This window comes from Globicephala melas, chromosome 7 (genome assembly GCF_963455315.2).
Source record: "Globicephala melas chromosome 7, mGloMel1.2, whole genome shotgun sequence".
Lineage (NCBI taxonomy): Eukaryota > Metazoa > Chordata > Mammalia > Artiodactyla > Delphinidae > Globicephala > Globicephala melas.
This window is the reverse complement of record NC_083320.1, coordinates 55,661,286-55,675,303: the sequence shown is the minus strand read 5'-3', so window position 1 is coordinate 55,675,303 and position 14,018 is coordinate 55,661,286. Positions and strand designations below refer to the sequence as shown.

The window sequence follows — 14,018 nt, the reverse complement described above, 5'->3', positions numbered from 1 at the left end:
TTCTAAAACTAAAGCTCAGTAAGGTCAAATGACGTAAAGTCACTTGGGAGGCCAAGAAAGAATTAGATCAACTCTTTGATCTTGTTTTACTTCACACGTGAAAATAATTAGGTAAAAATCACTCGCGAATAGGGAGTATATCTGGTGCTCTTACTTCTAGCAATCTTGTAAATCATTCCTTAAATCCAGTCCACGAGAACAGTTCCTTCGGCTCCTTCCACAGTAACTATAAGTGTAAGAAAATAGTGCCGACATATTTCTTGAGATATCAGTGAGTACCTAATTAACTGACCTCGACCGGTCTTGCCTCAGCTCATTAAGGGTGAAATTTCAGTGTTTCAGCCACGTTTTGAGGCCTTTCCAAGATGCCCATGATTCACATATGTCAGTGTCAGGGATTTTCAGTGCGGGCCCTCACAGTGGGCATCCCAGTCACGGACACCAGGCCCTGCCATTTGGAAACGTGCGAGGAGACGCCGAGGGGCCGAGAGGGCTTTCTTACAACCCTAAAGTACAAGAAGGGAAAATGTGGTTTTATCCAGGCGCCTGAATGAAATGAATTCGATAATGGAGACGGAAAGGCCCACGTGGGGGAGGGGAAAGAAGCGCGAGAAGAAAGGGAAACAGGCCTTTTTCTCCGGTGACGCGCGGTCACGAGGCATTCTCCCGACGTGGGCACCGACCATTGGCGAAAGCCTAGCTGACGTCCTTGCAGCCGCCCGGGCGCGAACGGCGGCAAGGGCGGTGCCGCACTGGAAGTTAGCGAGGCGCGCGCGCTCCCGGGGCCTGCCACGCCCCCGTCCTCTGCCAACCAACCCGCTCGTCCAGTCCCTCTTCGCGCCCAGCTGGCCACGCCCCTTCCCAACTCGCCCCTCCCCCATTAGGCCGGCGGCGCGCGAAAAGCGCGTCACGTGACGGCTAGCCCCGCCTCTTCCTCTCGGTCCCATATTGAACTCGAGTTGGAAGAGGCGAGTCCGGTCTCAAAATGGAGGTAAAACCGCCGCCCGGCCGCCCCCAGCCCGACTCCGGCCGTCGCCGTCGCCGCCGGGGGGAGGAGGTATTAGGGGGAGAGCGGGGGGTTGCTGGGTAGTGGCCGGCAAGGGGGGCCGGGCTCGGTGGGAGTGGGGAGGCCGGGTGGACTGGGTCGGCCCTCCCGCGCTCTGCGTTGAGACGGGCGGCGGGAGGGGGAGGGGAGCGGGCCTCGGAGGCTTCCTTGGGGCTTCTCGCCAGCCTTGCCGTCTCCTTGGGCTGCACAAGTGTTTCCTCGGAGGCGCGGTGTGGCTGGGGAGACCTCAGGAGGGGAGCTGGCCCGCCGACCGCGCGGCCTCCCATTCGAGGCCGAGGGCGGCATGGCGGGCCTCGGCGGGAGCAGTTGGGAGGAGGCGGTGGGGGAGGGGAGGGGACGAGCAGGCACATCCGGGCGAGCGAGCAGGCGGGCGGCGGCCACATTGACATTGATCCGCTGCCGCGTTACGAAATGGCGCATTGGCACGCAATGGCCGCCGCCTGGCTCCGCCGCCGGGAGAGAGAGCGTGGGATTGGAAGGAAGAGGGAGGAGGCGGCCCAGCAGAGAATGCTGCAAACGGCCTCGAAGCTTGGGGCCTAGTGTTTTCAGTGATGTTCTCCCATCGCGTTTCCAGGCCTTAAAGATCGCTAAGGAGAATTTTACGTCCCGTTCTGTTCGTCGCAGCACTCGGTTGAAAATAATTTTTTTTTTAATTTTGCTGTTTTAAAGTACTTCTTGATCTGCCGTTTTTGCTAAAGTCCTTACGTAGCTTCGTTCCATGTGGGTGAAGTGCCCCATCTCATAGTGTGGATGTAAAATAGGAAGTTGAAATTTTTTCACCTTCGTTTTTCCTATTCTGATGGGTCGGCTCAGGTTTTACTTTCTTGTAATTTTGTTTCAGAGGACTGCAACCAGAGTCGAATTTTTCATTTGTTTGGGATAATTTCATGTGGGTTATTGTTTCTTTCTCTCAACTTTGTGTATTGTTAATTAGATGTATTTAACCGGGACTTGAAAAGATGAGACTAAGTGAATAAACGCTTTAGGCTATTAATCATTTAACATTTTTTCGTGGCATGTGACAGTCTCTTCATATTAAATGCCTTAACGTCTCTCCTTTTAGAAGACACAGGAAGATCTTAGAATGTAAATGTGAGTGCCTCTATTTAAGGACTTCGGATGAAAGTTGTCTTAATGCATATATGTATTAAGTGGTAGTTATGTGATTTGTTAAAGAACTAGTTAAGTTGTAAAACAGTTCAGGCCATATCTTAATTTTTTTTAAATCTCAATTTCTTTTTTACTGTGTTCCTTGTCAGACAGTATACCTAACGTAAGTCCAAACTGCCCTTTTTGTGACCCAGTAAAATGTTGGTTTTGAAAACATTTTTGGCACGTGGTACAAATGCAAATAGAAAATTTTTACGTGGCTGGTTTTTTCCATAGTTTTTTTGGGGGGAAATGCTGGTTTAGCCTTTCATTGAGAAACACTTATTTTCACCTTTTTATTTGCTTGAAGGTGGTGAATTTCTCCATTTTTAAGTTGTAGTTCACAGTCTTGTGGTTTATAATTATATGCTTTTGGGGGTGTAGACTCAGGAGGGAAGACGAGAGAAGAAATGGCATAGATGAAACACTGCATTTACAACACTTCTGGTTTCTTAGAAACTGGTTTCTCAGTAGCCACTTCTAAAATAATCTGTCCCCAGACACTTGTAGTTGTAGCTCAGAATTTCGGGACTTCTGATTCTGGAATTATCTTGGGCTTCAATTTAATTTTTAAGTGATGTTGGCATTTCAAAGTCTGGTTATAGGTTTTCTTGGTCCCTTTAATCAGTTGATGTGTGTGATCCTACTCCAGTTTTTAACTGGAGAAAGTGTTAATGGTACAGGAATTTGATGTTAAAAGTTTATTTGTAGGAGATTAAAAGGTTTGTGCATCTTTGCATTTACCTACTAAACGAAATAATTAAAATATATTGGTTTGTTTCCTCAGGGTCATGATCCAAAGGAACCAGAACAGTTGAGAAAACTGTTTATTGGTGGTCTGAGCTTTGAAACTACAGATGATAGCTTAAGAGAACATTTTGAGAAATGGGGCACACTTACAGATTGTGTGGTAAGTTATTAAGGGAACAAAAGGTTCTTGAAAGAGGGCAGAGGACCTGTTTAGGTGTGTTTCAGTGCTTTAAAATTTTTGTTTTGTAGGTGATGAGAGACCCCCAAACAAAACGTTCCAGGGGCTTTGGTTTTGTTACTTACTCTTGTGTTGAAGAGGTGGATGCAGCAATGTGTGCTCGACCACACAAGGTTGATGGGCGTGTAGTGGAACCAAAGAGAGCTGTTTCTAGAGAGGTATTTTAATAATACCATGTTGTGTGACGTGTGAAATTGTTGCAGAATTTTTGAGGGTTTTTTTTTAACTTACATATTTTTTATTTGTAGGATTCTGTAAAGCCTGGTGCCCATCTAACAGTGAAGAAAATTTTTGTTGGTGGTATTAAAGAAGATACAGAAGAATATAATTTGAGAGACTACTTTGAAAAGTATGGCAAGATTGAAACCATAGAAGTTATGGAAGACAGGCAGAGTGGAAAAAAGAGAGGATTTGCTTTTGTAACTTTTGATGATCATGATACAGTTGATAAAATTGTTGGTAAGTAGCAGTTTCTCAGAACTTGAATGGGAAAGCAGAAATGGCTTCTTAGCTCTCTACTAAACTTGCTAAATCGCTTATAACTTTTGTATTGTGCACAATAATAGCATATAAAATGTATGGTTTAGTTTTCATGAAGTGACTATATGTGTGTAACCAGCATCTGGATCAAGAAATAAATGTTACTAACATCCCAGAACACTCCCTTATCACTACTCAAAGTCACTACCTTTTTGATGTTTTAATAAGTTATATAGTGATAAAGGATATCATTTATGTGTGCTTTTCCAAACATCAAATAACTTTTGTTTGTTTGTTTGATTAAACAAAATTTAGTTCAGAAATACCACACTATTAATGGTCATAATTGTGAAGTGAAAAAGGCCCTTTCTAAACAAGAAATGCAATCTGCTGGATCACAGAGAGGTGAGTAGTACCATATATACATACAAAATAGAGATGAGTAATGTTTGTAAGGTTCTTAAAGAACTTTCCTGCCTGTGTTGAAGGTCGTGGAGGTGGATCTGGCAACTTTATGGGTCGTGGAGGAAACTTTGGAGGTGGTGGAGGTAACTTTGGCCGTGGTGGAAACTTTGGTGGAAGAGGTAGGGCAGTTACCTTATTTCTAAGAACATGTCTACCTAAGTGTTATTGGTAAGTTGAATATATTCATTTAATTCACACTTTGCTTTTTTTCAGGAGGGTATGGTGGTGGAGGTGGTGGCAGCAGAGGTAGTTATGGAGGAGGTGATGGTGGATATAATGGATTTGGAGGCGACGGTACGTTTTTTAATGTTTGATATTTTGTTTCTATACTTTATTAAGAATGAAAGTGTTTGTTTACATTTTCCTAATTTAAAACTTGTGTGGCTTGACAATTAAAGTATGCTTTTAAACTAATATCATGGAAAAGTAGACCTTAAAGCCCTAAAGATTAAACATTACCTAGTTCTTTTTGGCTGATAAGATTTATTGTACTAGCAGTTGAGGTGGAATTATAGGTCTCAGAGGAGACTGTTCACTATTTTCCTTAGGGAGATTTTTTAAAATTGAGGCAATTTTTTAATATCAAAAGATTTAAACATTCATCTTAATTGTTCCTAGCCCAGATTCTTGCTGTTCTATTAGCCAGGTATTACCAGGCTTTAGAGTGTTAAATCAATTTATTGACCTGTTTTCTGGGGGCTTAAAAGTATGGTAAACTAGCATTCAATAACTTGACCCTCTGTACATTTATATTTTTGTCTGACAACCCAATTTGTTGTTCTAGGTGGTAACTATGGCGGTGGTCCTGGTTACAGTAGTAGAGGAGGCTATGGTGGTGGTGGACCAGGATATGGAAACCAAGGTGGTGGATATGGTGGCGGTGGTGGAGGATATGATGGTTACAATGAAGGAGGAAATTTTGGAGGTGGTAGACTTTCACTTGTTTTGAATATTCAATAGTTTTTATAGTTTCTTACAGGTGTTTAAAAACATGTTAAAACAGCATTTGGTCAAATTTGATGTTTTATAATAGAAAATACTCAAATGGTGAGAAATTAAACTGTTCTTATTTTGCTGGCAATTTAGTAAATTGGCAAAGTGTATTCAACTCTTATTTTTGTATTGAAATGGACATTTATCGGTAATGTTCGTTGCGTGAATTTTAGTTAACTCTAGGTACTTTTAAGCTGGACAGATGGGAACTGTAAATTGAATGTGCAGACATGTTGAATTGGGTGTCATCTGGAGTCTAGGTGACAAAAATACTTTGAGTCTTAATATGTCAGGTGTGTTGCAGACTCTTAAGCAGCTCTGCATCATTCCACGATGCTATAAAGAACTTCGTTATGAATGCCCTGAGTTTTGTTGAACTGTATTGATGTATCAACAACAGGTTTTTCTTAACAGTCAACTTGAAATGCTTTTTTGTCGTTGATTTAAAAGTTAAACGGTATCAGAATTACGGTGAATCAAACACAATTTTGATGCTATTTAGTGGTATGAAGGAGAGAATGTGTTAGCGTGTAACATCTAATATAAACAAAATACGGTAGCTGTCTAAATACATAGTGTTTTGAGCCAGCTTTCACTCTTTGTTTTTCCTCTCCTGCCTATGTTTGAGGCCTGCTAGTGGGCCTCTGTAGTGAAAAGAGTTTGGTAGCTCTGTAAAATCTCTTTTCAAAGCATTGTGTGTAAGTGTCAGAGCACATGCTGCCACGATTGTCAAAAGATGACGAGTACATGTATTAAAAAAGGAAAATAATTGTGTAGGTCAGCCACAAATAAAACCTTTGTAATTTCAGGTAACTATGGTGGTGGTGGGAGTTATAATGATTTTGGAAATTACAGTGGACAACAGCAATCAAATTACGGACCCATGAAGGGGGGCAGTTTTGGTGGAAGAAGCTCGGGAAGTCCCTATGGTGGTAAATAATTTTTTTTTCTATCAAAATTTTTCATAGCCTTTTAAATTAAAAACTCATGTGATTCTTTAAAATCTTTGTATGTTTCCAGGTGGTTATGGATCTGGTGGTGGAAGTGGTGGATATGGTAGCAGAAGGTTCTAAAAACTCAGAAGAAAAGGGTAGGTATCTTTAAATTTTTATCATGATGATAAAGAATATGTGGAACTGTTCACTGAGTGTAATAATTTTTTTATCCTGTATTATTCAACAGGCTACAGTTCTTAGCAGGAGAGAGAGCGAGGAGTTGTCAGGAAAGCTGCAGGTTACTTTGAGACAGTCGTCCCAAATGCATTAGAGGAACTGTAAAAATCTGCCACAGAAGGAACGATGATCCATAGTCAGAAAAGTTACTGCAGCTTAAACAGGAAACCCTTCTTGTTCAGGACTGTCATAGCCACAGTTTGCAAAAAGTGCAGCTATTGATTAATGCAATGTAGTGTCAATTAGATGTACATTCCTGAGGTCTTTTATCTGTTGTAGCTTTGTCTTTTTCTTTTTCTTTTCATTACATCAGGTATATTGCCCTGTAAATTGTGGTAGTGGTACCAGGAATAAAAAATTAAGGAATTTTTAACTTTTCAATATTTGTGTAGTTCAGTTTTTCTACATTTTAGTACAGAAACTTTAACAAAATGCAGTTTTGAAGGTGTTTCCTTGTGAGTTAACAAGTAAAGAAGATCATTGTTAATTACTATTTTGTATGAATTTTGCTAAAGTTAACTGTAAAGAAACACCTGCTGACTTGCAGTTTAAGGGGATCTATTCTCCCCATTTCCAAACCATGAAATGAATGGGCTCTGACATGTGGAGAGAATAGATATTTGTATGTTTGCAATGTGTGTTTTAGATAATAGAATTGGGTATTTAAATTAGCATATTTGTGAATTTAATAGCATTAAGATTTACTTCAAATGAAAAATCTCAAAATTCCTATTTGGTTTTTGTGCATTTTCTTTCAAAATGTAATCATATGATTTTAGTGTATTAGCTTTGCTGAGAGTCCTAGCTGTGTTTAGAACATCTCCATTCTACATTCACCTTGGTCACATGTGAACTGCTGCCATAGTTTTATTTGGGTGTAAAGAATGTCTCCTGCCCTCTGTTTAAATTCTGGAAAGGGATAGTGAATGTTTTCCGTTTCCTCCTACCTTAAGAAACATTCTTAAAATCTTCAAAATACAGGACCACTAAGCGTACTCTATCTGAGCGAATTAGTGGCTACCTTTTTTTTTCCTTTTTAAAGCACAAGAGGCCCATAAATCTTCAGTTATTTTCCTTGGTTTAATATATATTTTTTTGATACAAGCTCTCAGAGCGAGAGAATAAAAATCATGCATTGTTGAACCCTTAACTGGCTGGCATGCTTTCCTGTTTGTACCCTCTGCATTATACTGGATGAAACCAAGGATAGTCTAGATATAATCATCCCAAGTGATTACTGCAGTAGAAGTGTAGCACAGTTGCTTAGTACAAACAAGCTTTTCACTTCCTCAAGACCTGAATTCAAATTTGGATAGTCAGAGTTTGTACTCACTAAAAATCCCAAAGAACACACTGTTATTTCCATGTGTATGCTTGAACCTAAGTCATGTGGGTATGAGTTTACAATTTGTTTGGAAGACCCTGGTTGAGAAGAGTCTTCGATAACAAGGTCATATATATATATATATATATATATATAAACCAATGTCTACTGTTTTGCGCCAGCTAGTGCTTAAAATTTCATTCGAGCCCTAAGTATGTGCCCTGCTGTTATTATTTCTTCGGTAGTTGAACGTTAAATTTGAGATTCTTATTTTTGTTTTAAGAAGTACTAAGCAAAACAAGCAATAAAAGGGGGGATGGGGCGTGCTAGTGTTTGAATATGCTCTCGTTGCTCTAATTCTGTGCCTCTGTGCATTAATATTTGGATGCATGCAATGCCAGCATGGAAATCGGTCTTCACAGACACTGCAGTTTTCCAGAAAACACTCACAAACCAATAAATGTAACAGACAACATTCCATTTGTTAATGGACATATGTGAATAAGCAGTGTAGAAAATAGGCTAATTATTAGAAAATGGTTAAGTCTTTAACAACTTCAAGTGTTGGTTATATAAATGGACACTGTCAATGTTCATAACTTAAACCTGGGTACCTGGTCAAAATAATGCTTGGGAAACATTTTATTAAAATTAAGCTAAATTGTCTCAAGTTCTTTTATTCATATAATAAAGGTTGAAGGAATGGGGGAGATTAACATTTCCTGTTTCTATGTTTGTGAAATTGTTTGACACAACCTTGACAGTATCCTTTAATGGCATATGAGGTTAATTTGTACTGTTAACAAACTTTCTGTGTTCTGGAACTAGTTTAATAGTGAAAATATTGTCAGTAAGTTGATGTTTGCAACCTATAAGCAGGTGAAATCTGTGTATGTGACCTGTTTATAAGTTGTATTAGCTTAGTTCTTGTGAACAGTGTGGAAAAGTTAAGCCATGAGGAGAGCGATTTAACCAGCTTTAAAGGACCTAAGATGTGCTTTTTAAGCACAGTGTGGATCAAAGGAGAGACTCACTAAGACAGGACTTCAGCAGCCTTTTGAGTATGGACAAGTCAGCATAAATAAAGAATGACAAGGCAGCAGCAAGAGCTTCAACTACAGAGAAGTGAAGGCATAAGATACTATGGTGATAGTGAGCAACTTTCCAAAAGCTAGTTAAATCTGCTTATTACAACTGAAATATCGAAGAAAGTCTAGCAGGAAGGAGCTCTTCGCCTTTTGGAACACCAATGAGAGATAGTTGGCCACAGTCACTAGGTCTAGCATTTAGACCTGCAAGGAAGGGCAATAAGCATTAGGTAAGGCTTGAATTTGAATTTTTTCACTAATTAAAGAGTAATTTTTTGTAAAGCAAGGTAAGAGTAATTTTTTTGATTTGCAGGTTGAATGAGAACCCTACTTGCCTAAATGAGGAATGTCTTTCCTACCATCTTAAATACGAAGGTTTCTGGCTGGGTAAGGTTTGTAGCTTACACTAAAGCCTGATGACACCATTTGTTTCCCTATAAATTTATATTACATATTTTAAAACTATTAGATACATTGGCAAAATTGTTCAGCTGAAAAGTTTATCTTGGAACCACATTGAACACATTTTAAACAGTTTTAAAATTTTCCCTGCAGTAACCGTGAGTGTTCATCTTGAGTCAGATATATACAATTCATTGTTGGTGTCTTTAGGATAAAGTCAATTTTTGACAAGAGAAAGAGTGACCAGGTTTTTTTTAAAGAATTTTTGTAATAAGCATGACATGTAACAGAAGCATTACGCTTCATTACTCATTCTAGAGAAAAGAAAATCTTGGAATGAAATTTCAAAACTGTCAGATTATACAGATATAAAAATGGTCTTCGTTCAAGTGGCCTCATACATAAATAAGTTCTCTCACATACGACTTCAGGGAATTATTTGGACTAATAGGATAAACTTTTGGTTCTTTTTTAGGTTTCTTTGTGTTTAATCTGTTAATCAGAGGCAGTGGGGGCCTAATTCCACTAAAGCTCCTTTTTAAGACAACCTTTCCCAAAGAATAGTTAAAATATTACCCAATTACTACACAAATCAGATGCTGGTTGTTCATAAGGGCTATTATTGCTGCCCCAAAAGGGCTTGTTAAAATTTGAGGTTTGATGTTAATTCACTTTTTAAAAAATAACACTTTGGGGGGGGACAGATGGTTAAAATAAAACTAGTTTCTAAATTATAGTAAGTCAAGTTATTTATATACAGGAGCAGTTAGGTTGCCACAGATTTTATTTTCAGAAAATAACTGGTTGGGTCTCTTTCTGTATCTATCTAAATCAGGACTGAATTTCTACACACCACCATAGAATGAAGTGTTGAATAAGGTAAATAGCCTTTTAATGATAATTTTTCTTTACAACATGGTTTCTAATGAAGCAAACTTCCTAAGATAGGAAATATTTTCTTTTTTAAAGGCATTGTTCTTTTGCAGTCCATCTCCTTTATGAAATAAAGTGATTTTACTTAAATGTAGTTCCACTGTCATTTCTGAAAAATACGATGCTCTTAAGTCATAACACCAGTAAACGAAGGAAGTTATACAAGGGAAAAATGGTCAAGGCAAACCTTAACTCATTTTGTCAAAGCAGCTCATAGGTTACAGCTTCCCACACTACATTTCTATTGAAAAAGCTCATTTTACACTTATGTCCTAAAGAACAAAAACTATCTGGTAACAAAGACCGTTTGTTAAGGAACTGAACAGTTGAAATACACTTGGTTTTAAGAGTTCTAATATGTAAGTCACCATTTGAAACATTTCTAATTAAATGCCAGTATCTCTTGGAATTCCAGTAATTGATGTCACAAAGTAGTGAGTAAGCATGCTAATGTGCAGGGGTAATGTAAGGATTGTTAGCCTATATAAATATCCAAGATTACTTTTAAATCTCAATGTTTTACTCTGATTTATAAGACTTAAGAGGTGGTCTGTAATGGATTCAAATGTTTCATTTGTAGTATAATGAAATGTTTACAGAAAGAACTTTTTCATTAAAATATTTTTAGAAATGTGTGTGTTGTTTTGTCACTTCACAGTGTTCATGTGACTTAAATGCTGTATAGGTGGACATTGCATACTTTACCAGTAAGTAAAAAACAGGAAACTTGGCATGAGCCTTCACATTATCAGTTGATTTAAAGGATGTAGATTTTATTCAGTGGAAAACATCACATGAGAAGTAGGTGTGGGGGAAAAGCTTATTGCCATGTAAGGATTTAATTCTTAAAGGACAGAATACATGAGATACTTGGGTGATTGGTGAGTCAGTGAACTTTCTTTGGAGAAAAATTGTGGGTAAGGACAATTATGTGAACGGTAATTTGGGAGAATGGTGAAATGAGGGTTCAAAATGTTGGAAGGTACTGTGTGTTTTTTGTTTTTGGAGGTACTTGGTTTCTTAATCTTGAGAAAGGCAATTGAGCATTTTGTGGTGTGAAGGTGGGTTGGGGAAAACTTTAATAAAATTAAGTAGTAGTAAACTATCGTTATGCAGTTTAACCCAAGTGATAATGTGTCAGTTTGACAAATTGAGGGAATTCCCTGGCAGTCCAGTGGTTAGGATTCTATGCTTCCACTTCAGGGAGCCCCGGTTCAATCCCTAGTTGGGGAACTAAGATATTTTGGGCAGCACACCCCCAAAAAAATTTGACAAATTTGTGAGGTATGGTTTTGATGTGATTTTTTTTTTTTAATTTTCATACCACACTTATTTGGGTTCATAGCACTGATAGCTGTTAACATGTGAAATGCTTTGTGAATTGAAGCCATGTGAGGATTTTAGGATTTTGCTTGTATACATTTTGCTTGTATTCTGTGTAGCTGTAAGTGCCTTATAATTCCAGTTTAATGCTTGAGTTGTAAAATAACGTTTATCTTTATTTTCTCAGAGTGAAAATAGATTAAATGAAACTGCAAAATGTTCAGGCAACAAGATAAATTTGGAATCTCCCGTGTACTCATTACAAACTGCAATTAAAATTTTTTTGGAGGATTAGTGTTTTGCAAAAGCGGGGTCCTGTAAATACACTAGGTTAATTAAACTTGGAACTGAATTAAAAGTACCAAGGGTTCGGGGAAGAGTAAGGTAATAGGTAATATATGCCATTTTTGCTTAATATATTTTCAATCAGGTAATGGTAAGGGTGCATTAAACTGCATTCACCTGGTAGAAGTTAAGTGGGCATGGTACTGAAAGCTAGGAAATAACGGATTTACCTGTATGTACTATTTTACTTCTGAAATTTACTGGTAATAAATGTGGATAGTGTTATGTATAAGGAAGTGGACAGCTTAATGAGAAATGGTTAAATTTCACTGCATCCATGTGTATAGCCAATACAGTTAATAAGGGTTTATCACAAAGATGAAAAATTGTATCACATATCAACTATATCTGAAAATCAGAATACACGGAATTTTCATTTTTAAAAATACATTGTATTAGTCTATTCCACCAACAAATGTTGAGTAAACTGCATCAAAAGAACTGATAGGTTATTTGGATTTAATCTCAGTTTTCTAGTCAATATCCTTATTTAGTAGGTATCAGAAAAGTGCAATCAGGATTTTGTTTGATTCTGAGATGCCAGATTTTGCCTATCGGGAAAAATTTTAAGTTCAGAACTAACACGGTGGTTTGTGACCTTGATCAGGTTGTCTGGGGTTTCCTTTTTTATGCCATGCTCCCCTTGGCAGTTTGGTGATGGTAGCAGACCTCTTAGAATGTTTTTTTTATACGCGTTAAATGTTACTTTTAAGGTAGTTAACCAAAAATCAGGTTTGATTCGGTAATATGTACTCTTAAGTATCAGGTAAGGTTAGTGGTGGGTCTGACTACTAACTTAGAAGTTGTGATGGTTAAGTGGTATTTTGAGATGCTTGGCAACAGTAACCTGATATTATCTGCTCATAAGTGTGAAGGTTGTTAAATGGGATAATGCGTTTAAAGAGCTTAAGCTTGCTCTTGGTCCATGGTCCCTAAAGATAGTATTCTTGGTAATAATCATGTGCTGAAGCGATGCCTAAATTTTAAAGGGTGACAAAGTTAATGCCAATGGGAGGTTTTTTCCTCCACATAGGATTAAAGTTCTTGTCTTTAATTTTTTTCCAGTTCTCAAAGTGTTAAAAAGCTGGAATTGGCCTGATAAATATCTTTAAAGTAAAAATGAGAATATTTTGTATATGTTCTGAGACTTAGAAGAATGGGTATGGAAGTATTATAAGGTACATTTGAGCAGCTACTCCACAGACTTCAAGAAAATCTCGGCAAGAATTTTATATAACAAATGCAGTGTCATGCAGTTAAGATTTCTAATAGGGTGTACCTCAATGTAAAAGGCATAGGTACACATTTTAAAATTAGGAACTGTTCAAGTAAGGTTTAACAGTTGGAGAGCCAAGTTTAATCTGAGGAGTCAGATAAACATTTCATGATCAAGAGGTGAAATCTACTTCTAGTCATGGGTCAGGATTTGTTAGATTTTAAAATTTTAGTTCTATGTAATGCAGCATGTATAGTACTTCAGAGTAATTTTTAGGCACTGAAAGGTGGTGGTCAGTTATCTTCAACTTGCAAAGTTCTGAAGTTTGACTAACGAATGCGTGAGTGAAGGCATCTGGTTTCATGATAGTAGAAATCTGGTCTGCCTAGGTGTTCTTCGCCCTTGTGTGTGTGGGGGAGTAGATAGTAGTAGGTGCAAGTTAACTCCACGTGCTCCAGATGGGGGCTGCTGTTAACAGATTGCCATCACTCCCACCCATAATTTTGTTTAAGGGCACTTCATTAGAAATGAGATTTTTGTCTTCTGAGGTTGGAAAAGTGATGTGTCTTCCAGGGATCTCTAAAACACCACTATGGGAAGGAATTCTTGACCACACAGGACAGACCACAGAATCTCCACATTTGAATGCCTAGATAGTCCTTGAAGTCTTTTTCAACCCTGAACTTTACAGCCGGCTGAGTCAAATTCTTATTAAGCTGGTTTGACTTTAGTTTCTTTCACTTGCAACTAAAAGGCATGCTAATAAAAGGCTGAAGAAAAAAGTCTCATTTATAGCGTGCTTACTATTAGCTAGGGTCAGTGCTTCTTGTGGAGTAATTCACTGCATACTTATCCCTGCTTTACAGATGAAGCAGCCTCGGTGCTTTGCCTCACTGGAGGTCATTCTTGGAAAATGGTAGCAGCCCAGGCAGTCTGGCTCTAGGGCCTGTGGACCTGTACACTATATTGCGCCTGATGGATTGATAGGACTTTTGGTGAATAACCTGCACGTAGTGCTTATTTTAAACATGCTGAGCCCTCAGATGACTTCCATTTACCCACTTCAAAATGAAA

At 38.4% G+C, this 14,018-nt stretch overlaps 1 protein-coding gene across 3 annotated transcripts; it reads left to right on the top strand.

Moving 5' to 3' along the window:
• The first annotated feature begins 894 nt into the window (after positions 1 to 894).
• On the top strand, positions 895 to 10,691 carry HNRNPA3 (heterogeneous nuclear ribonucleoprotein A3). 3 transcript variants are annotated; one of them, XM_030851217.3, is made up of 11 exons: positions 895 to 991; positions 3,003 to 3,125; positions 3,215 to 3,361; positions 3,452 to 3,662; positions 3,999 to 4,088; positions 4,172 to 4,267; positions 4,362 to 4,442; positions 4,933 to 5,073; positions 5,951 to 6,073; positions 6,162 to 6,231; positions 6,324 to 10,691. In XM_030851217.3, exons 1-10 carry the CDS (start codon positions 986 to 988, stop codon positions 6,212 to 6,214), a joined length of 1,071 nt encoding a protein of 356 aa, XP_030707077.1. In that variant the 5' UTR covers positions 895 to 985; the 3' UTR covers positions 6,215 to 6,231; positions 6,324 to 10,691. The 3 variants fall into 3 exon arrangements, with proteins under 3 accessions (XP_030707077.1, XP_030707060.1, XP_030707050.1); XM_030851200.3 differs by having other exon boundaries at positions 902 to 1,057; positions 9,039 to 10,691; XM_030851190.3 differs by having other exon boundaries at positions 902 to 1,057.
• Positions 10,692 to 14,018: the final 3,327 nt, after the last annotated feature.